Here is a 21856-nt window from a genome sequence, read left to right on the forward strand (position 1 = left end):
AAATATGACTTAAAATAAAAATTGATATAAAAACTAGAGGCACAGTGCACGGATTCGTGCACTGGTCGGGTACCTCGGCCTGGCCTGCGGGGATCAGGCCGAAACTGGCTCTCCAACATCCCCTGAGGAGTCCCAGATTGCAAGAGGGTGGTTCTTGGGTGATGCACCCCAAAACTGGGCTCCCTCCTCTCTGGTTCAGGGTATATCACCTGAGAACCGCAGCTGCCAAGTCACTACAGCTCAGCAGCTCCTGCATTGTGAGTGTGCCCCCTGGTGGTCCGTGCGCATCATAGCTACTGGTTAGACGGTCGAACGGTCGGATGGTCGCTTAGGCTTTTATATACATAGATATTATTCTTATCCAGCTACTAAGTGTTCAAATTCTAATACATTTTTTTCTACTTGGGAGCTCATAAAAAAAATCAGGTTAATGGACAACAACATTGTACTAGCTCATTCCTTTTAGTCATTGGCTTAAGGACATCAATTTTCAGATGCTATGGTTTCATTTCCTCAGGTGCGTGGCAGCTCTCTGAAATTTCCTCCTTGCCCTTCAGACTTTCCTTCACGTACAGAGGGTACGGTCACATTCTGAGACCCACCCAGCGGGTGACATTAAGACCTGGCAATGTAAGACTGTGATGAGGAGGAAAGGCACAGGGCAGACTGCCTAAGGCAAATACACTGTATCTCACCTTGCCAGCAATGCAGCTATGGCAACAGCTTCTCAACCTTGGGCTGACCCCACCCAGTCATGAGTCAAGAGGCTTTACCTAAAGAAAGAAACGGCCTGACTCAACAGTGAAGTGTGGCACGTGGACTGAGACAATTCTGAATTGGATATTTATACTAAGCCACCCTCAATCCTCAGCAACTGGAGTGCCAGCTCAGATTTCCCTATGAGTTTATGAAAATCACTCTGCCCTCTCTCCCCTCTGCTCTGCAAGACCTCATCTACATGTGAATTTAATATTTACCACCTGGAGATGAAGTGATTGGGCTTCTCCGGGCTTTGGAACAACACTCACAACTGCAGCCAGCTTTGGGGTTTAAGAATGAGCTGCAGTCAACGTGAGGACCCAGGGAAGCTGCTTCTGTAACGGCCTGTTACTCCCCACGCATTGAAGCCTCAGGCCCACATAGGAGGTTCTGGGTCCACCCCAAGGCCCAACTAATACCTTAGGATCTGCAAAGGTGAAGAGCAACGGAATGAAATGGAAAACAGCCATGCCTTTCACTGGAAGGGATTAAGCCCAGCAAGCAATCTGAATTCAGGGTAGAAATCCAGTTAGTCTGGAAGGAGCAAAGTGAATGAGTTATTTTCTCACTACCCCCTCTGCCCACCCTAAGAAGGAACAGTCTAACTACTTCATCAAACCTTGTGTTCCCAAATGAGACAAAATTATCTAGGTGTTGCTCGGCCCCAGAAAATAATTGAGTTAAATGAGGCCCTCAAACCCCAACTCAACTGCATGCTCCATTTGTCCGTCGCTTATGAGTGTGAGGAGCAACGAACAGTGGAGGCATCCGCATCTGGGCTATTCCCCGGAACTGCTTCAGAGCTGTTACTCCTGGGCTCCCACCACCCTGCTTTCCTAGCTTATGGCCCCACTTCCCTAACTTGTCACAGTCCCAGCCATGCTCTTTCATCCCCGTGGCCTAGGCTCCCTCCTACCACAACAGCTCACACATCTCTTGCTGTTCAGGGGGCTTCTCTCAACTTTCAGAGTCCCGATGGGTACTGCCCCTAAAAACAAGGCCCAACATCTTTCTTTCTCTGTTTAAAATCTATTTCCTGAAAGCAGCAAGAGTTCTAAGAATTGGGGTATGAGTGGTTATAAACTCATATTTGCCCTTTCCCCCATCCCATGGTGCAGATTAAATGTGCATAGGCAACACTAATAGTTCTAGTAGCATAGAACTGGCATAGTAGCTATGTGTAAGACACTCTTTGAATGCTTCCCATGTATTACTTAATCCTCAAAATAACCTTACCAGGGAGGTATTATCTTTATTTTTGGATAAGGACTCTGAGACTCAGAAAAGCTAATTAAGATCACATTTTATGAGGACGAGGCGGGATTCAATCCCAGATGGGCTGACTCCACAGCAGTGGCGTTGGAAGGGACAGGGCAGGGGAGGTGGTGGGAGGAATCCACTTGGCTGCAGGTGGAGAAAATTTTAAAATAATAAAATCAACTCAAATTATTACACCAGGTATAAACTATTTTCAATATAGCAGTGATGAAATATTGTTCCTTACTTGGGTGGATCCCTCCCATCATCTTAATAGGCTAGACAGTGTTGTGTCTGTATATGGTGCCTGACAATGGAACAATCATGGTACAACTGAGGGGAGCTTGACTGCAACACTGCGGATGGCTGAGCAAAGATATGGAAAGAACCTGGGGTTTTAGAATTATTGTGGTAAAGTACACACAAAATTTACGATTTTAACCATTCAGTTCAGTGGCATTAAGTACATTCACAATGTTGTGCAACCATCACCACTATCCACTTCCAGAACTTTTTCACCATCCCAAAAAAGAAACTCTGTACCCATTAAACATGACTTTCTATTCTTCCCTCCCCCAGCCCCTGGTCACCTCTATTCTTCTGTCTCAATGAATTTGCCTCTTTTAAGTACATACAATATTTGTCCTTTTGTGTCTGGCTTTTTTTTCACTTAGCATAGTGTTTTCAAGGTTTTATCTATGTTTTAGCATGTATTAGATTTTATTCCTTTTTAAGGTGCAATATTATACTGTATGTAAGAAGCTGGGTTTTTAATGATACCTCTGAGGCACCATATATTAGGGGACCTCTTGTTAAGGTGGATGATAAGTTTACCTTATGGAGTAGGTCATGTGCATTCGGTTTTATTTCTCACAGCTGAAAGAATCCTGATTGACACATAAGGCACAATTCAGATTCTTCTGTGAAGCTCTAGGGTAGGCAACAGGCCCAGAGTACTCAGAATGGAAGCCCTCCAGCATGTGGCACAATTCTCCAGCAATTCCCCTGGGTGTGTGTGTGTGTAAATCTAAATCTATGTATGTGTACGTATGTATAGGCACACAAACACATGACCTAGCCCACACCTTTACCTCTTTCCATCCTTAGTTTAGCTATTTTGATAAATTTTTTAAAAAATGTTATTGATTTTAGAGAGAGAAGTGAGAGGGATAGAGAGATAGAAACATCACTGAGAGAGAAACATTGATCAGCTACCTCCAGTACACCTCCTACTGGGGATCAAGCCAACAACGGGCATATGCCCTGACGGGGAATCAAACTGGTGAACTCTTGGTTCATAGGTCGATGCTCAACCACTGAGCCACACCAACCAGCTATTTTGATAACCTTTTGTTAAAACTCTTGAGTTCAACATATATAATCATTCGGTACTTAACATTTTTCATCATAAAAAAACTATATTGAACTCCAAATCAAGTGAGACATTGTGTCTGGTGCTCTACAGAGAAGTACAGATTGATGCTTCTTTTGAAAATACTTTTCCACAATCTTCAATAGAGTTAGTAATAATCAAGTTTAGTCGAGGATAAAGAATAAAAACATTTATTTAAGGAAAACCATCCAGCATCAATAGCTCTGAGTTTGGCAAGTATGAAGAGTGGATGATTAATGATTTGTTGGTGTATGAAATTTGAGATACAGGAAGCAGTATGGCAAAAAAAAAAAAAAGAATACTTATTATTAAAACTGAAAAAGAAGAGTTAGTAAGCTACTATGATAGAAAAGAACTTGAGATTAAGAAAATGTCACCATGCAATGAAAATCATCATCTCTTTAATAAGTACTAGTAGAGAAGGAGGCCAGACTTACTTGCAAGATTATGGGTGAATGGTCCTCATGGAACATTTTGGTTCCGGACTATAAAGAGGTGGACTGTACAAAGATATGAGCAGACCCCAGTACTAGAAGGAGACACGGAGAAGTGGGATAAAGAAAAAGAAAAAATCAGGCAGAATGTCTTTGCTCGAGGGTCCCTATAAAAAAAACTTATTTTTAAAAATCAGAGTAAACATGTATTATAATTTTTTTCTGTGACTATAAAAATATAATAAACAGCATGAGAACTACTGTAAACATAAGAATCCCCTTTCATTGTAAACATATATAAAGTCTCCCGAGACTATATTATACATCACATTACAAAATTCTATTTTTTGCTGTTCCCTTTTCTGGTTCCTAGTTGTTCACATTCTTGGAGAGAACCAAGGCCTTTAGAGACCCATCAATCCAGTCCTTTTATTTCATAGATAAAGCGGGTAAGCAGCTTGCCCAAGGTCACATTCATCCTCAGTGGCAGAGTCTGGACTAGAACCAGGTCTCCTGATCTCCCATTGGGTGCTCTTCACATTATAACATGACCTGGCTCATACCCCAACTCCTCCTGGTCTGTACCTAATGATTCTCCCTGAGTCTCAGCTGGGCAGAAGGGCTGTGAGGGAAAGGACAGGTCTGTCTGGGTTGCTATGAGTGTGGGACACTAAAGTCCTGGTCACAGAAAATGTCCAACATGAGGAGCTTCAGGCTCCAGGGGACATCTCCACCCTCCTCCATGGAGTCTCTAACCACCACACGATCAACTGAGCTACTAATCCAGTGATGGCAAACCTATGACACGCGTGTCAGAGGTGACACGCGAACTCATTTTTTTGGTTGATTTTTCTTTGTTAAATGGCATTTAAATATATAAAATAAATAAATATCAAAAATATGTCTTTGTTTTATTATGGTTGCAAATATCAAAAAATTTCTATATGTAACACGGCACCAGAGTTAAGTTAGGTGCTGACACGCCGAGCTCAAAAGGTTCGCCATCACTATACTAATCAGTAGTGGGACTTGCCTCCAAGTATGTAAATTCCAGCAAAAAGAAAAACACACTTAACTGGATTTTTTTGAAAAGCCCCACCATTCTCACATCTATTTCTGATTTCATGTTCATCAGCACTCAACATTCCATATGTTCTATTCTGGCTAACCAGATTTCTGGGTGACAATATGGGGGATGCTTTATCACAACATTCATGAGGTGTCCCAAGAGGAAGGGTGGTCAGATCTCTTGGAGCCATTCTTATGTGTTTCCTTTGAGAATATATTTACTATTATTTTTTAATCCTCACTCGAGGATATATGTTCTTATTGATTTCAGAGAGAAAAGAAGGGAAGGAGGGAGGGAAAGGGGGAGGGGGAGAGAGAGAGAGAGAGAAAGAGAAACATTGATGTGAGAGAGAAACATCAATCAGTTGCCTCCTGTTGCACCCGAACTGGGGATCAAACACACAACCTGGGTATGTGCAGGAATCAAACCTGCAACCTTACAGTGTATCAGACGACACTCCCACCAACTGAGCCACATAGGCCAGGACGAAAGTGTTAATATTTTTTAAATGTCTATCATGCAAGTTTTTGTTCAAGGTTCAACACAAGAACTGTGAATTGAGAATATCCTTTGTCATATTCATGAATTAGGAAAACTGTGACAGCAAAGTTCTTGAAACTTTCTCGAGTTTACTGAAAATTCAAAAAGTACCACAGTTCTTTGATTGTCTGGCAGAAATTTATCTCCCTTGTGCTCTCTAGGTTCCTGTAAGAAAAGGATCTCTTTTATTTAAACTTTTCCTGGATTTACTTTCTCAAGTGAAGATAAATCATTTGTTTTATAAGTCGAGAGCCAGCCACGTGTTCTGTGGTCCACCTCAGGCAATAAATTCCCTTTGTGCCATTTTTCTTGTCTCTTTCCATATAGTTTGCTGTGTCTTATACACAGACTCCTGAAAAATTCTTTCCACTTGTGTACGAAAGCCACGACTTCCTTCCTCCAGGGCATTGATGGTTCGCAGAGCAAAGGGAGTCCTTTCCCGGGTCAGGGGATTGTTCAGGGGCCGCATGGGTATAACAGAGTTGTATTTGTGCTGCCTGTTCACGGAGTTCATTAGGGACGTATAGAACTGGAACCTACACCAGGTATCTCTTAAAAAGTTTTCAGTCAACAATAAGATGGTCCACGCAGACCCATTCACAGCATCATCTAAATTCTGTAAATGCTGTCTGCCACATGGCATCTCAGCAAAGATGATTCCAGGTTTGATGCCAAAGTCATTTTGGAGCAGATCCTGGACTCTGAGAGCTTCGTCTGTGTCATCCTCTGCGTGCAATATCACAAATTTGAAGAACACCTCTTCTTCTGCTTCCTCTTCAGACATCCCATCCACGCCCGCAGCTCCCGCCAGCTCTCCTGTTGGCATCTCTGTTGTGCAGCTGTGCTCAGCAACATCACGCAGGGAGATGTCAGATTTCTTGGAATTGGACTCATGATGTCTCTGACTTGTGGCCATACTGTGGCTTTTTCCCAAAGAGAGAGAAAGAGAGCAGTGATCTATTTTAGATTTCGTGATACCCATGATAAATATCCAAGTTAGAAGATAAAAGTTTTATTTCTCAGCATTTCTTTTCATTCTAAAAGAAGAAATAACAAAGAGAAGAACATTGTAAATTTAATCAAAACATTAAAAATAGAAACTTGCATTCAACATGAAAAGCTCAAAAAGATGACAATATATAGGTCCTAAGGAAGAAATGCCACACAGATCATTGGGAAACAAAATCAACTGTCTTTTGTGAGCTTCACAAGGGCTACTACAGGTAGTCAAAGGTAAGTTAAACCGAGTGTCCAGGCAAATATAATAGGAGACATTTGGAAGTTTTAAATGACATTCTATTAGCACTATAAACCTCCAAATTAAAATGAATTACTTTGGTATTATAGTGAAGAGGTATCATACCACTCTATCCATCTGCAGCTAAAATCCAACTTCTCTATTATCAAATTATTGTATAGACTAGAAACATGAACATTTAAAGAAATAGAATATTCAAATATTAAGTACAAAATTTATATCTGCATCAAATACAAAACATAATACAAATATTCTGAAGTTGGCCAGCAGGCAGCTCTACTGACTCAACACAAAAAGATGAAAAATGTCAAATCTCACTGGTTCGGAGCTTTTTTGTTTGTCTAAGATCAGCCATTATGGCTATAGTAGGGCTGGTGGAAAAATTATAGTAAGGGTTGTAAAAAGTAAGGAATTCTTTTTTCCAGCTAATCGTGGAAATACTGAATAAAAGTATTTATTTACATAAGGAAAAATCTCAGTTTGGAAGTGAAATCTAGAAACAAACACTTGTGATTTTCTCCAATGAAATCAACAAAGAATCATTATTGTCTAAATTCATTATTTTATTTTAAATACTAGAGGCCCAGTGCATGGGATTCGTGTACTGGTGGGGGGTGTGTGGCCTGCAGGGATCCGCCCACTATGGGCGTGCTGCTCATCCCAGTCAGCCCAGCGGTGCTCCCACTGTGTTGAGTGTCTGGCCCCTGGTAGTCAGTGTGCATCATAGCGACTGGTTGACCGGTCATTCTGCTGTTTGGTCACTGGGCTTTTATTATATAGGATTCTAATTTCAGAGTGGAAGAATTAAATCAGACATAAAAGAAAAGTATTCCATGTGAATCTAATTTAAATAAATGTTCAGATAATGTTGGTAATGTTGGTAATGTAACTCCAAAATAGGCAGTGACAAGGGGGATTCTTTTATCAAAAGACAGAAAGTTCAGAATACATAACTATAGGCTCCATATTTTCAAATATGGGCCCATTCTGTTTATTTTCCACAGCATTTTTATTTATTGTTCATGGGCAAAGACCATAGTTCAGGAAGAAATCAGAATTACATTGATATTGACACAACACAGCTTCATATACCAAAATAATTCATGTTTAGAAGAAACCATGCAAAATGGTGAAAAATTGTTATGGGAAGAAAAGATAAGGAAAAAACACCTAGAACTTCTTTCTCATATATATAAAGCATGAAAGGGTTTGCTGCTGCCCCTGAAACAGTGAAGGCATTGCCAGCTCCTGTCTGTCATTTATTATATCTGTACTTCAGGTTCTCACTCCATAGTATATTATGCCAACTACCAAGAGATATTCTAGGCATAATAATTCTAAACTGCTACATACATACATATGTACATTCCAGGTAATTAAAAACAAATGAATCTGAACTCTCTTCACTGGTTAGGATTAAGTGCCGACTTTGTTACTGCATTATGAAAACAGTTTGTACCATGCAAAGTTGCAGGAAGAAGCTTCCCCTGCCTAATAAAATAACTGTTAAGCCATTCAGACACATTGATTTACTGTGCCAATTAAAATGATCTTCACTTCTTCACTGAGTAAGTTTGTTAAAGCAACTTACTATCATTGTCTTGATCACTAGCTGCTGCAGGTAAGTGCACTTAAGTAATAAACGATATTCATAAAAATGTCAAAAACTTCTAAGGTAAAATGCTGTGTCAAGCCAGATCACAAAATCTTTTAAACTAAATTTTTTTTTAAATGACAACTTTATGCCTTAGTTTTCTTAAATACCAGTCAGCAAAAAGAGCAAAACACTCCAGAAACCTCTGTGTGCTATTCAACTTTCAAGCACTCCCACCCACCCTTAAGCAGAAAAAAGTGAATGACAGTATCTGAAAAGCTTCACTATGACCTTCTAATTTGGAGGGAGAGAGTAAGGAGATGGCCAGGGGGAAAGGATGTGGAAAGCTGTGTGCTGAGACCTGCCTTTCCTACCATCAATGATGCACAGCCAGGCAGATGGTCCAGATTCATCACTGGGGTTTGCAAGGCTGGGAGAAAGGAGAGAACCTGAGTGTGCTCACTCTGAGCCATTAACTCCATTGATAAAGGGCTTTACTAGATCAGAAGGAAGGCTTGGAATGCTGAAGGAAAAGGAGGAAGAGTGAAAAAGAATCATGGGAAGCTCCCTTTAAAGTTCTCCTTTCCATATCAGCACATAGAGAACTTCCTCACTCTTACTTACAATGACACAATCTTCCAGCATGTGGATGTACTATAACTGCCCCCTGTTCCTGCATGTGTGAGTTGTTTCCAGTCTACTACTATTATGAACAATGCTTTAATGAATAACTTTGGGCAAAAGTCATTTCATATGTGTGCAAGTTCATCTGTAGCAGAATTCTACCAAATGAGATTTATATATCAAATAACAAATGCCTTGTGATAATGATTGATTAGACCAAATTGCTCTCTATGAGATTGAACCTTTTTTGTTTGTTTGTTTTTAACTTGATACAATGACACCCCCATCTCCCGTCCCTTGCTCCAGCAAAGATCTAAGGCCATGGAAGCCATCAATTACTATTGATCACAGCCCAACAGAGCTAATCACATCCCCTTAGGCAAGCGAAATGTGGAAAAATATAACCCATCCGAATGAAGCCCGAAACTGAGGTTTTGAAGGAAAGATCAGAACAGGTCTGAGATAAGAGGGAATGAAGGCCCACAATGTACCCACTTTTTATCTAGGCTAAAGAGGTTCCGATAGAACCCCATATTAAACAGGAGTAAGAGGGAAAGAACAGCTTGCCAAATATGCAAAAATATTACAGGAAATAAAAAAGAATATAAAGAAGAATCATAGCATGCAAAAGACAAATAAAAAATTCCATTTTCCGCCGAAACCGGTTTGGCTCAGTGGATAGAGCGTCGGCCTGCGGACTCAAGGGTCCCAGGTTCGATTCCGGTCAAGGGCATGTACCTGGGTTGCCGGCACATCCCCAGTAGGAGATGTGCAGGAGGCAGTTGATTGATGTTTCTCTCTCGTTGATGTTTCTAACTCTCTATCTCTCTCCCTTCCTCTCTGTAAAAATTCAATAAAATACATTAAAAAAAAAAAATTCCATTTTCCTTAAGGCTCTGGAATCAGACTGTCTGAATGTAAATCCCAGCTCTGCTATAAAAAAACTGGGAAACCTTGTGCAAGTTACCAAATATTTTTGTGCTTTGATTTCACCATGTATAAAATGGTAATAATTACAGTACCTACATTTAGGGGTCTTAGTATATAATTATAGTACCTATGAAGATCAAAATGGCTTAGAACAATGCCCCCAAAATTTTGGCAGCAATTTCTGTTATTAAATACGTAACAAGCTAAAGAAAAATTTACACAACAAACGCTTATGCTCTGGGACAGTGCAACTCAAAGTGTAGTGCGTGGACAAGTTGCCAGTCTCTGAACTTTTTGGTGCCAGTCTATGTCACGATAAGGAGATTGTGCCAGAGTGTCCATCAACTACATCCGTTAAATATGCTGTTTAATTCTGCAGACTTTTTTTTTCATAGTAAGACATTCTCAATGAAGAAAGCAGCATGGTTTACATTGGATGCATGCTTCTTACATTACAGACAAGCACTTTGAGTAATACCGCTCTAGGAGACACAAAAGAGAATAGGTAATTCATAAAACAAAAATATTAAAAATGAGATTAACAGAATTAGATGGAAAGGGAAGCTATAGACAAATCAAGGACCTAACACTATTAGGAAAAAAATAGAAACAGCAAAGAGTGAAGTAAATATGAAATCAAAACCATATCAGTTAAACATGGGGGAAAGACTTGAAAAAAAATCACAGAATATGGAAAGGAAAAAAAGACACCCTCCACCCCAATAAAGCAATTTGAAAAAAAGATAAAGCTATGGGGATTTCTTTTTTTAAAAAATACGTTTTATTGATTTTTTACAGAGAGGAAGGGAGAAGGAAGGAGAGTTAGAAACATCGATGAGAGAGAAACATCGATCAGCTGCCTCCTGCACAATCCCTACTGGGGATGTGCCCGCAACCAAGGCACATGCCCTTGACTGGAATTGAACCTGGAACCCTTCAGTCTGCAGGCTGACGCTCTATCCACTAATCCAAACTGGCCAGGGCTGGAGATTTCTTTTAAAAGACAACCAATAAAATGAAAACCAATGCATCTGAAACAGAAAACCCAATGATCATAACAAAAAAATTCAAAGATATAACAAATTCATCACCCTAATCCAAATGATCAATCTTACTGATGACTAGACATCATGTACCTCCTGGTGTAATTTGATATGATATGCACAGCATAATGTATGACAAGATTTGCTAATGATGTCGAGTAAGCACAGCATACAGTCTGGGTTTGGAGAAGAGGCCCAGCCAGGAGGTGGGTATTTGGCATTTAAAACCTAAAGATTATATGAAATTATTAAGGGAGTGAGAAAAAGGAAGTGGATTTTGCCAGTCCCCACAATCATGTGAGCCAATTCCTAAAATAAATCTCCCTTCCTCCCTCCATCTCTCCCCTCTCTCCCTCCTCTAACCTAGTATTAGTCATGTTTCTTTGGAGAACCCTAATACCACCTTCTTTAAAAGTTTGTTGCCCTAAAATTAAGAGTTAATGTTTGCATTTTTGAAACATTATGACCACTTGGGAAAAGAGGCTCCCAAACAATAAATAAAATAAAAATCATTAATAATTTGATAATAAAATACACGCACATATACAATTTTTAAATCTGTCCATGTATTTACTACAAAAAAAATTTTTGTGTTTAAATCACAGCCCCTGAAATTTAACACATTTAAAAGTAATGCATCTAGGACTAGACTTGAATCCTCCAGCCTTTCAGTTTTCTGTCTTATCTAAACAGCTCCATCTTGTGGCAAATACATGCAAAACCAATGGGTTCTTGTCAGTTAATACATTTTCATGTTAGTAAGAAGTAAGTGTTGTTGAAAACTTACTCTGTACCAAAACCTGCTGGACTTTGGGGCTGTGAAGCCAGGATAAGTAGACGAGTAGGACCCACTGCACTGGGGCTTCATTCAGGAGAGCAGGTGCTACGCAAGCACTCGGGAAGGACACCTGCAGTGGGGAACACGGGTGTTAGCACGGCAGAGAGAGATGTGGACGTTTTCCACGCAGTGGGACCAGCATTTGCAAAAACACAGGCACCAGAGGGCAAATTTTGTTAGGATCACTTTGCACTAGGTGTTTATGTGGCTCGAGTCCACGTATATGAGGGTGGGCAGAAGGTAGTGATGAGAGATTAGAATGGAGAGATAAATAGGATTAAGAGCATAGGGGCCTACTCTGTTCAGGACTTCCAATCTGATCATGCTGGCAGAAAGAGAGCCCCTGGTAGGTGTTCAGTTTAGACAGGTTAAAATAGTTGCAGTAAGGAGACGAGGCTAGAAGCCTGTAAGGCCTTAGACAGGCAGAACAGTCCGTTGGGAGGCTGGTGCAACAATAACCTCGGTGAGAAAGCAGAGTCCTGCCCTAAGAAGTGATCATGGAGACAAGACCTATAGTAGGTAACAAAGGCAGGCGGGTGGCAGAAAGCAGAATCAGGTATGCCTTCCAAACCTGTGCCTGCTGTAATTTGGTGGTACTGCCATTTGCCTAGAATGGGGGTGGAGGCGGGTGTGAACAATTAATCCAGCTTGGGATCTAGGGAGCTTGGGGTCCCCATAACCTAGGAGATGAGCTGTCCAGTAGGCACATACACAGATAAGTTCAATGCACAAATCGGAGAACATCTTCATGGGGGATAAAAGTTTGGCACTACTTCAATTCTGTGAGGAATTGAGCATAGGCAGAAAGTAAGGTGAGAGAACAGACAGAACCAATGCCAGAGGAGGGGCCCACAAAGGAGAGGGAGGAGTGGCCCTGGAGCAGCAGGAAAATCAGACACAGATCAGTACCTGGAGCTGAGGGAGGAGAGTGTTCTGAGCAGTGATTGGTGTCCACTGCTTTTAGCACCTGGAGGTTGGGGGGAGCAATGATGGAACGATGGGAGCCCCCACGCCAGACTGCAGTGTGCTTACGAGTCCAGGAAGTGAGGGCTCGAGGAGGGGGTTTCAAGAAGGAAAGGAGAGACCAATAGTTACAAATGAACGTAGGGTCCAGAGATCTCATTAAGAAAAGTGATACTTGGAATGCCTAGGAACTGAAGGAATTCGCTAGGAGAGAGAAAGAGGATGAGAAATATGAGTGGGAGCTTCTTAGAGCTGAGCTATCTTCTTGGTGGTTGGGCAGTTCTGCCTCTCTTCAACTTCCCCTTTCCTGAGGAAAGCAGAGAGAAGCCTTAGCTCCTGAGTGTGCTAGGTCGTGGGACCACGCTCCTGAGGAACACTGCACAGTGTGGTGACCTAGCGGCTTTCAGGAGAAGGCGAGTGCACTTCTGTTCGTGTGAGGGCTTGTTGCATTATCTAGAGAGAGATATTGTTGTCCGGAAGTTTCAGTATGGATGTGAAGGGGCCAAAGGGGTATTCTGTAGCAGATACTACAGATTTGCTTACGCAAAATTGATTCCGACTTCCTTTTAATGTTCCTTCCCGAAATTCCTATACCAAAAGTACTTAAAGCTGTATTTCCTAGACTCTCTTGAAGTTAGGGTTCAAGATGTTGTTTAAGTTCTGCCTATTAGATGTAGTACTTCCACGTCTGGGTTAAATATGAAGGCAGGCAGAGCATGGGGCCCCTATTTAGCTGGTTAAGACGTGAGCAGAGTTGTGATTCAGGACCCGGCAGCTTCCCGATTTGACAGGTTTCCTGGTTGTGGCAAAAGCCCCAATGCTGCTAGGTGGTGCTAGGAGGTGTACCTAGAAACTCAACCTAAAGCCTAGCTCTTCAACTATCCCGATGAGACTGTAAATTCTGTAATATCTTCGTATGCATACCCCTCTGCTTCAACTAGCTAGAGTAGATTCTGTTCCCTGCAACTAAACTGTGATTGGTACAACATCCAAATTCAGGGCAAAACATAGCCTGCCACCTGTTTTGTAAGTACAGTTGTATTGGAAGACAGCCATGCCCACTTACTTATGTATTGTCTGTGACTAATTTCATGCTACAGAGGCAGAGCTGAGTAGTTACAGGAGAGACCATAGGGCCCATAAAGCTGATGATATTTACTATCTGACCTTTTCCAGGAAAATTTTGCCAACCCCAAGATGACAGCACAGGAATGCCAGGACACAAGAGAACAGACCTATCAGCCAGACAAGGAACATGTGGACTTGTCTTTCTTCACACTGAAAATATTTTAAAAATCCCAACTATGGTAACCAACACCAGCATAAACAGGTAGAATTTTTTAAAAATTTCTTTTATTGATTTCAGAGAGAAAGGGAGAGGGAGAAAGAGAAACATCAGTGATGAGAGAGAATCATTGAGTGGCTGCCTCCTGCACACCCCCTACTGGAGATCGAGCCTGGAACCCAGGCATGTACCCTTGACCGGAATTGAACCTGGGACCCTTCAGTCCACAGGCCGAACCACTGAGCCAAACCAACTAGGACAAAAGGTGGAATTTTAATCTATCCTGATCTTATACTGAAATAATATTATTTAGAATCAGCTGTCATCTATTTTCTTCTTTTGGATGTTGTGCAGAATTCATAAGGATGGCAGAGGCCCAGTATAAATAAAATAATTAGCAAATATTACCTAATGATACTTATTTATAGCCCAACTAATTAGTCCCTGTATTTTTCATATGAGATACCAGAGCTTGCATGAGAAAAGTTAAGGTTACAGGCTATCTAGGAGTGTAGCACCCTGCATCTTTCCTTCATGGCACTAATCATAATTACACTTTATTAATGATATGTATTATTTTCTGCTTAGTTTCTCATTTTTCCCACTGGCAGGCTGTAAACTAGTAGATTGTAAAATCTACCAGAACAATGACCAAATCTGCCTTGTTTACCACTCTACCTCCAAAGTCTCACTTACAATCACCACTCAAGAATACCCTTCTGAATGAATGAATGAGACAATTCCAAATATGACTAACAGTTTTGTTTTTGTTTTTGGTTTAGAGAGATAGCCAAACAGATAGCTTTTTATCATCTGTATTAGGTAAATTACTGGTTCAATCAGAATAGGACTAGCCAATCCAAATATATCTTGGATTTTAAAAGAGCAATTATGTTGCATTTTTTAAAAATTATGTGAACATAAATATGGTATATTCATTTCAAGACACAGCTCACGGATCATATTTGGCAGAAAGCATTTTCTGTTATCTCTAGGTTAAGTACTCCTCCCCTGGACACCCATAATGTCCTGTTCACATCTCCTATAATATGTACAGCACAGCAACCTTAACCTGTCTTCCTTGGTAGCCTGGGAGGTAGCTTCCATTCATTTTCTCATACTTCGTCAAGGTACATGGCTTCACCACTTTCCAGTTATGACTGCCAGCAACTTGAGGCATCACTGACACATTCCTCTTCCTCTCTACACTTTCACTTCAAGCTACCAAAAATCCTGTCATTCAACCTCCAAAATACATTTCTAATTGTTCCACTTTCCCTCTGCAGCACATCTTCACTCTAGATCAACATCTCTCCCCTAGTCCACGGCACTGCTTCCTAATTGGTCAATCTAATCCTTTCTCCACTCACAGCAATGATCTTTTTAAACACATACTTTGGATCAAGTTACTTCCACTTACAACCCAGGATTGGCTTCCTACTGGTCTTAGAATAAAAATTTCTTAATATGGTCAATGCTGCCCTGTATCTGACTTCTTCAGCTCCAACCCCAGCTCCTGCCTCGCTCCCCACTGTTCCTCCAGGTCCCGCACACATGTCTTTTTTTTTTTTTCCCAGATCCTCCAATTTGTTCAGCTTTTCTCCTGCCACAGGATCTATGAAGACATTTTACTGCAATTTTGAAGAATGAGTTATATGACTATATTTTCCTTTTATTAGAGAACTTGAACATAGTATCATGGACTAACCAAAATTCTATTGAAGGTAAACAATCAGAATGTCCAAAAGCTGGGAAATGGCAATTACATAAACTGTATTATATTATTTATATGACTGAATCCTATTAAATCATTTAAAATGTTTATGAATGTTATGAATAATTTTAATGACATGAGGAAATGTTTCCATAATAATAAGAGAAAAAAAGTAGAGTATAAAATAGCATATACAGTGTGATCTCAGCTTTGTAAAACAAACTGGAGAAAACAGATTGGAAAGAAGTACACCAAAAAGGTAACATTGATTATCTGTGTTTCATAGGTGTGTGAACGTACGTGTATCTACATGTATATCTATATATATATATCCTTTTTCAACAATGATAATGCAACCTGAAAAAAAACTTATTTTAGAAAATAAAAAAATTGTTTTCTGGGTTTTATACTTTTAAATGGAGATTTTGCTATAAAATCTTGATAGTCTGATGTCTGCTTAGTCACTTAAAAATTTGTGTAATATTTTCTGAACAAGCTACTTCATTTTTCTTCTTTCTATTTAAAGTACCTGTTACTGGTACCTTTAAGAAATTATTTAGAGACCACTGCTTCCTACTGAAGCAAAGGAATTAACAAAAATAATTATTACATATTCTTTTCAGTAAACTGGATGGTATTTTTCTTTCATTTCCTATATTTAAAAATGAGAACTGGCATTAAAGGGCAAATCTTCTCCCCAAACAGGAAGAACATTTTATAAAAACACAGAATTTAAGGGTAAACTGTATATCTCATCAAAATGAGGCCCAACAGAAAGATGGTTGTGCATTTTAATAATAGAGAGTCCAGCCTGGCTGGCATGACTCAAAGGTTGAGCATGGACCTATGAACCAGGAGGTCACAGTTTGATTCCCAGTCAGAGCACATGCCCAGGTTGCAGGCTGGATCCCCAAGGGGGGCCGGGCGGGGGGGGGGGGGGGGGGGGGGGGATGCAGGAGGCAGCTGATCAATGATGTTTCTATCTCATCACTGATGTTCCTATCTCTCTCTCTCCCTCTCCCTTCCTCTCTGAAATCAATTAAAAAAATATATAAAATATATTAGAGAGTCCTAGTAACCTACAATGTTCTAAAGGTGCCATATGCTTTATGGAATACCAGTATCTAACAGCAACCCACCTGAGGGTCAGTAGCAAAAAAAATTTTTAAAAATGGCACAACAGGACTATGGCAGCACTGAGACAGAGCACGTGCACTGAGAAGTGAAGGTGCACAGCCTGTGATGTCTACCAGAGGCCATCGCAGTCAAAGGGAACAGCCTCGCGGTCAGTGTCCCTACAGTGGAGTAAGCAAGGGAGAAGGTCAGAGAGGCAGCCAGGAGTTAGATCACACAAAGCTCTGAAGCCATATGAAGAGTTTGTTTTTCATGACTGTGGTAAGTAGCCATCAAAAGGTTTTTAAGGGAAGTGAAAATTCTGGTTATACTTGAAAAAGTCACTGCTATTTGTAGAAAGACTGAGGAGGAATAAGGACAGAAGCAAGAAGAGTAAATCTGAGACTTCAGTCATCTAGGTAAGAGAGACTGTGTTTTGCATGAGGGAGGCAGTGAAATGTGGTCAGATTTGAGGTATCTTTTCAAGAGTCAACAGAAAGAATTTGCTAGATGCTTGGATGTAGGGTCTGAGCTAAAAAGAAGCATCAAGGATGATTCCTGGAGTTTCAGCCTAGTTGAATGGCAATAACATTTACTGAGATAAGGAAGGTAACTGAGGGGAAAATGGAAGGGAGGACTGTGTTCTGTCTGGACTAACTCCATTTAAATGCTTCTTAGACTTCCAAGTAGAGATGGCATGTAAACAGGTGGATGTATGCATCTGGTGCTCAGGTGAAGCAAAGCTAGAGATAAAAATTTGGAAGTTTTTCAGCTACAGATGTTATTCACAACCATGGGATATGGCTTGGGATAGAAAGTGCCTTGGGATGAAGTATGGCTAGAAAGAGAATATGGCCAACAGAGCTCTGTGGTACTCTTAACATTTAGTGGTTTCGGAGAGGAGAAGCCTGCAGACACAGGAGTACCAGTGAGGTGGAAGGAAAAGCAGGACTGGTGACCTGGAAGCCAAATGAAGAAAGAGTAACAAGGAGAAGGAGCTGTCAACCTCATCATATGAAGTGGAAACTATGCACAGATACTGGATTTCACCAATGGCAAGGGGGTGATGGAGACAAAAAGCCCAGAGGAGAGGGTGGAGGAGGAAACTGGAGGAGTGGAAATAGAGACTTGGCCCCAAGTCATTGAAAGAAGTGCTGTTGTTTTTTAAAATCTTTATTGTTGAAAGTATTACAGATGTTCCCTTTTGTTGTTGTTTAAATAAAAGGGAGCAAAGAAATGGGTGGGACCTAGAAAGGATGTTTGGTCTGGGGGAGGGAAGAATTATTTAAAGACAAGATTTATCAGCAGTCCCGAATTTGTTAAATGAATAATAATAATAAAAAAATACCACGAGGAGCAAATGATTCAACAGTATAAACGTGGTTTATACTTCAAGTGCCGTACAGCTGGGCATGCGTAACATTTACTTTGTCGAAAGGAAGTAAGGCATTATTCTACTCCAGCTCATCTACTTTCAGGTTTAAATGAAATATAAACTGGAGTTGCTTAACTCCATTTATAACCAACACACTATTTAAAGTGTTCAACTCTCTCCTATTTTAAAGACACCCCCTCCCTCCCTCCTTCCCTTCTTTTTTAAAGTTTACTGCCAGAAAAAACTGGAGAGGCCTTAACTAATACAATACCGTTGTCAGCCCAAATTATTTTTATCCAAATTAACTTTTGGACAAGAAGCCAAATAAGACAATGGAAACCTTCAGCATTCTGTGCCTGGCTGAGGCTCATGCAGAACCAAACCATTTAAGACGCTGGGCTATTTGCATATGGCTCGAAGGTTTCTTTTCTTTAAAAAAATGGGTTTTCCAGTCAACGTGAAACTTACAAGGGCAGCAGAAAGTTCGCGGATATTCTCTTCAGAGTCAGGCACCGTCGGCCTGAAGAGACGGCGCTGGGCCCACCCGGGGACCCCAGGAGCGGGCCGCGCCCCGTTCGCCGCTGGGGCAGCTGCGCGCGGCCGCCCGGCCCCCCAGCGCACCGGAGCCCGGCGGCGCCGCCCCGCGACGCCCTACTTGCCTGGAAGGAGTGCGGGCCACACCGGGCCCAGCCTCGGGGCTTTTTGGTCTTCGTCTCCCGCTGAGCGGACCCACTCGGGGCGCGAGTTCCCCGGGGCGTCGGGAGGGCGAGTGTCCAGTCCCCGCCCGGCGGCCCGCCCCGTGCCCACGCCCACTCACTGCGCCCCGCGGCGCTGCGCGCGGAAGTCCCGGCGCCCGGAGTCCCCACCCCTCGCAGACGCGCTGACTCAGGCCTTGGAGGTCGGCGGTGCGGGCGGCGCAGCTCCCCAGGGCGAGTGTGCGTGCAGGCGGTGGTTATAACGTGGCGGGACCTCTCCGCGCAGGAGGGGGAGGCGGACCATTCAGAAGGGCGGAGAAGAAATCAGAACTCTGGCCCAGGCAAACATGGACTCTCTCTGCGCTGCGGCGGCTTCTGGTCCCCACCCCCAGCCCTGACTTGGAGGCTCGGGAGTGCGGGGGACTGCACTGTATCTGCTCCTAACAGACCTGGGTGCACTGCTTCCACCTTCCCGGCGCGCCCAACACTGAACCCGCCAGTAAAGCCACGTACTTGATCCTACCATATCCACCGTCGCTTCCCAGACGGGAGCCCCTGAACTCCAAAGGAAGGAACGGCCTGTCTTACCCAAACAGGCAGACCTAGACCTTTCCCGAGGTACAGCGACTCCCCTGGACCCTCCAAGAGGGTCCCTTGGCGTTTCCTTTCCCATTGGGGCTCTGCCACCGCACGTTCCTGCAATCAACACGTCCCTGGCCAGGGAGACATAGCGCACCGCCCAGGCCCCTGCAAAGTCACCTTTCTCAGGTTCCTTTCCCACAACCGAAACAGGTGGAAACTTCGCTGAATTACGAAAGAAAATAAAAAAGCAATCAAGTAAAAGAAGCATAAAAAGCCTTATGGAAGAAACACCTGTAAGAATAGCTACGCCTTTATTTGAGCCAAACATGACAATTGCCAGGAAGCAAAATCTCAATGAATTGAGAAAAATGCTCCAGAAAATTACAGTTTTGCATCTTATGTTATACATTACAATAAAAAAAGGAGGCATAAGGGGGTTACATGACATTTATTGGTGATAGATTAGGGAAAGTAGGAGAAGGCAAAGTGGAGAAATCTCTGGGACAGAATGAAAAGACGAATAGACACATACTTCTTTTTAATAGGTGGGTACAGGATAGTTAACAATTAACATTATAACAATAACAATGAGGGGTTCTGTGGTCTCCCGCTCTGGTGGGAGATTGTGCCCTGAGGGGGTCTGGAACAAGGAAATTACCCTGACATTCCAAACACATGTTATCCTAGATGCAGACAGACTCAGTTGAGGTAAAGATTGACCTCGGTCGAGAAAGATCCTGGCCCAGGATATGACTACCTGCCAGGACCTGTTTTTGGTTAAAAAGTTTTAATTTTAGACCATCCTATGTGGGTACTAAAAGGTTAACATGGGTGGTGCACACGGGCAGGCTAAATAGCCATCTCAGATGGTGGATAAAGAAAAATTGGGGGGGTAGGGGATGGGATATCCCAAGGGAAGGGCTGCACAGCACTGAGCCAAGGGGACATTGGATGGATGATGGCAGCACTCAGGAGCTGGAGTTTCATTCTTATATGCCAGTGATGGCGAACCTATGACATGCGTGTCAGAGGTGACACTCGAACTCATTTTTTTTGGTTGATTTTTCTTTGTTAAATGGCATTTAAATATATAAAATAAATATCAAAATATAAATCTTTGTTTTACTATGGTTGCAAATATCAAAAAATTTCTATATGTGACACGGCACCAGAGTTAAGTTAGGGTTTTTCAAAATGCTGACTCGCCGAGCCATCGCTGTTATATGCAGTCACTGGCGGGAAGCTTTTGTGGTCAGTGGTTTTGGGGGCTGAGGTGGTGGGTTTGGAATGCGATGGAATGTAGGTGTGCAACAGGTGCCTTCAGGACAGTTTCAATTCCTTAGTCCAACTCCTGGTGTCTAGCAAGTTTTTCCTGGTCTTTCGTTCTCCTGCAGCAGGAAGCTTATAAATGGCCATTAAGGATCATATTGTCTTATAGTCCTATTTTAGGTCTCTGAGTTTGTAAGGCTGCCATGCAGGCCTCCCTGGAGCTTGTCAGGTTTAGTATGTGGCCCCTTTTTTGTTCACACTTATAAAGCCAAAAACTTGATCCTACCATCTCTACTTCAGGTTCCCAATCCTAGTCATATCCTAAGAACCCAGTTCAAAAATAGCCCCCTACTCCTTCTCTTTTAATTCTCAGGCAATCCCTACTTCCTGCCACAGGTAGAGTTAAGAGTTATTTCCTGTTCCTCTACCCCCACCCAACAACAGGATGGGCCATGGAAGGTAAGCACTGGCAGATATGTGTCAACCACCCCATGTGGACTTTATGCTTATCAAACTTGTTAAAATTCTTCTCTTTCAGTCTCCTCAGCCCGTACCTCTCACAATCCTTCAAATCAGTGTTTTTCCATTTTTTTCATTGCAATACTACTAATGGCAAATGCCATAAACATTTATTTCCCCATTCACCACCCACATCCCATGCACAAATAAGCCTAAAATCACTAATGTCAAGGACAAATTCACTTGAATTTTTTCATTTTATGTCACAAATTGCTCCAAATTTTGCATTGTTCTTCATATTCACATGCTGTACTAAGAAAATATTTTAAATTGATTATGAGTTCTATTACTTGAATTTTCTTTTTTTTAAATATATTTTTATTTCAGAGAGGAAGGGAGAGGGAGAGAAGATAAAAACATCAATGATGAGAGACAATCATTGATTGGCTGCCTCCTGCACACCCCACACTGGGATCGAGCCTGCATCCCAGGCATGTGCCCTGACCGGGAATTGAACTGTGACCTCCTGGTTTACAGGTAGACGCTCAATCACTGAGCTACGCAGGCCAGACCATTACTTGAATTTTCTATCCAAATTACATTTCAAGAGAGTACACTGATAACATCTGCCACAAATATTTGGTGTCTTCTACACTAGGGAT

The 21856-nt window shown here is 41.9% G+C and overlaps 1 protein-coding gene across 2 annotated transcripts in view; it reads right to left on the reverse strand.

Moving 5' to 3' along the window:
- Positions 1-3563: 3563 nt before the first annotated feature.
- Positions 3564-21856, reverse strand: part of TICAM2 (TIR domain containing adaptor molecule 2) — a 43733-nt gene continuing 25440 nt past the window's right edge. Inside the window, exons 1-3 of one of the 2 annotated variants that reach the window (XM_070412488.1) lie at positions 18849-18962; positions 11689-11809; positions 3564-6489 (exon numbers count right to left, since the gene is read on the reverse strand). In XM_070412488.1, the coding sequence (XP_070268589.1) occupies positions 5730-6434 (705 nt within the window). In that variant the 5' untranslated portion in view covers positions 6435-6489; positions 11689-11809; positions 18849-18962 and the 3' untranslated portion in view covers positions 3564-5729. Of the gene's footprint in view, positions 6490-11688; positions 11810-18848; positions 18963-21856 lie in introns of those variants that run through there. The other variant, XM_070412489.1, reaches the window with a different exon arrangement.

This window comes from Myotis yumanensis, unplaced genomic scaffold (genome assembly GCF_028538775.1).
Source record: "Myotis yumanensis isolate MYYU_CA2020_CCGP unplaced genomic scaffold, mMyoYum1.0.hap1 SCAF_4, whole genome shotgun sequence".
Taxonomy (NCBI): domain Eukaryota; kingdom Metazoa; phylum Chordata; class Mammalia; order Chiroptera; family Vespertilionidae; genus Myotis; species Myotis yumanensis.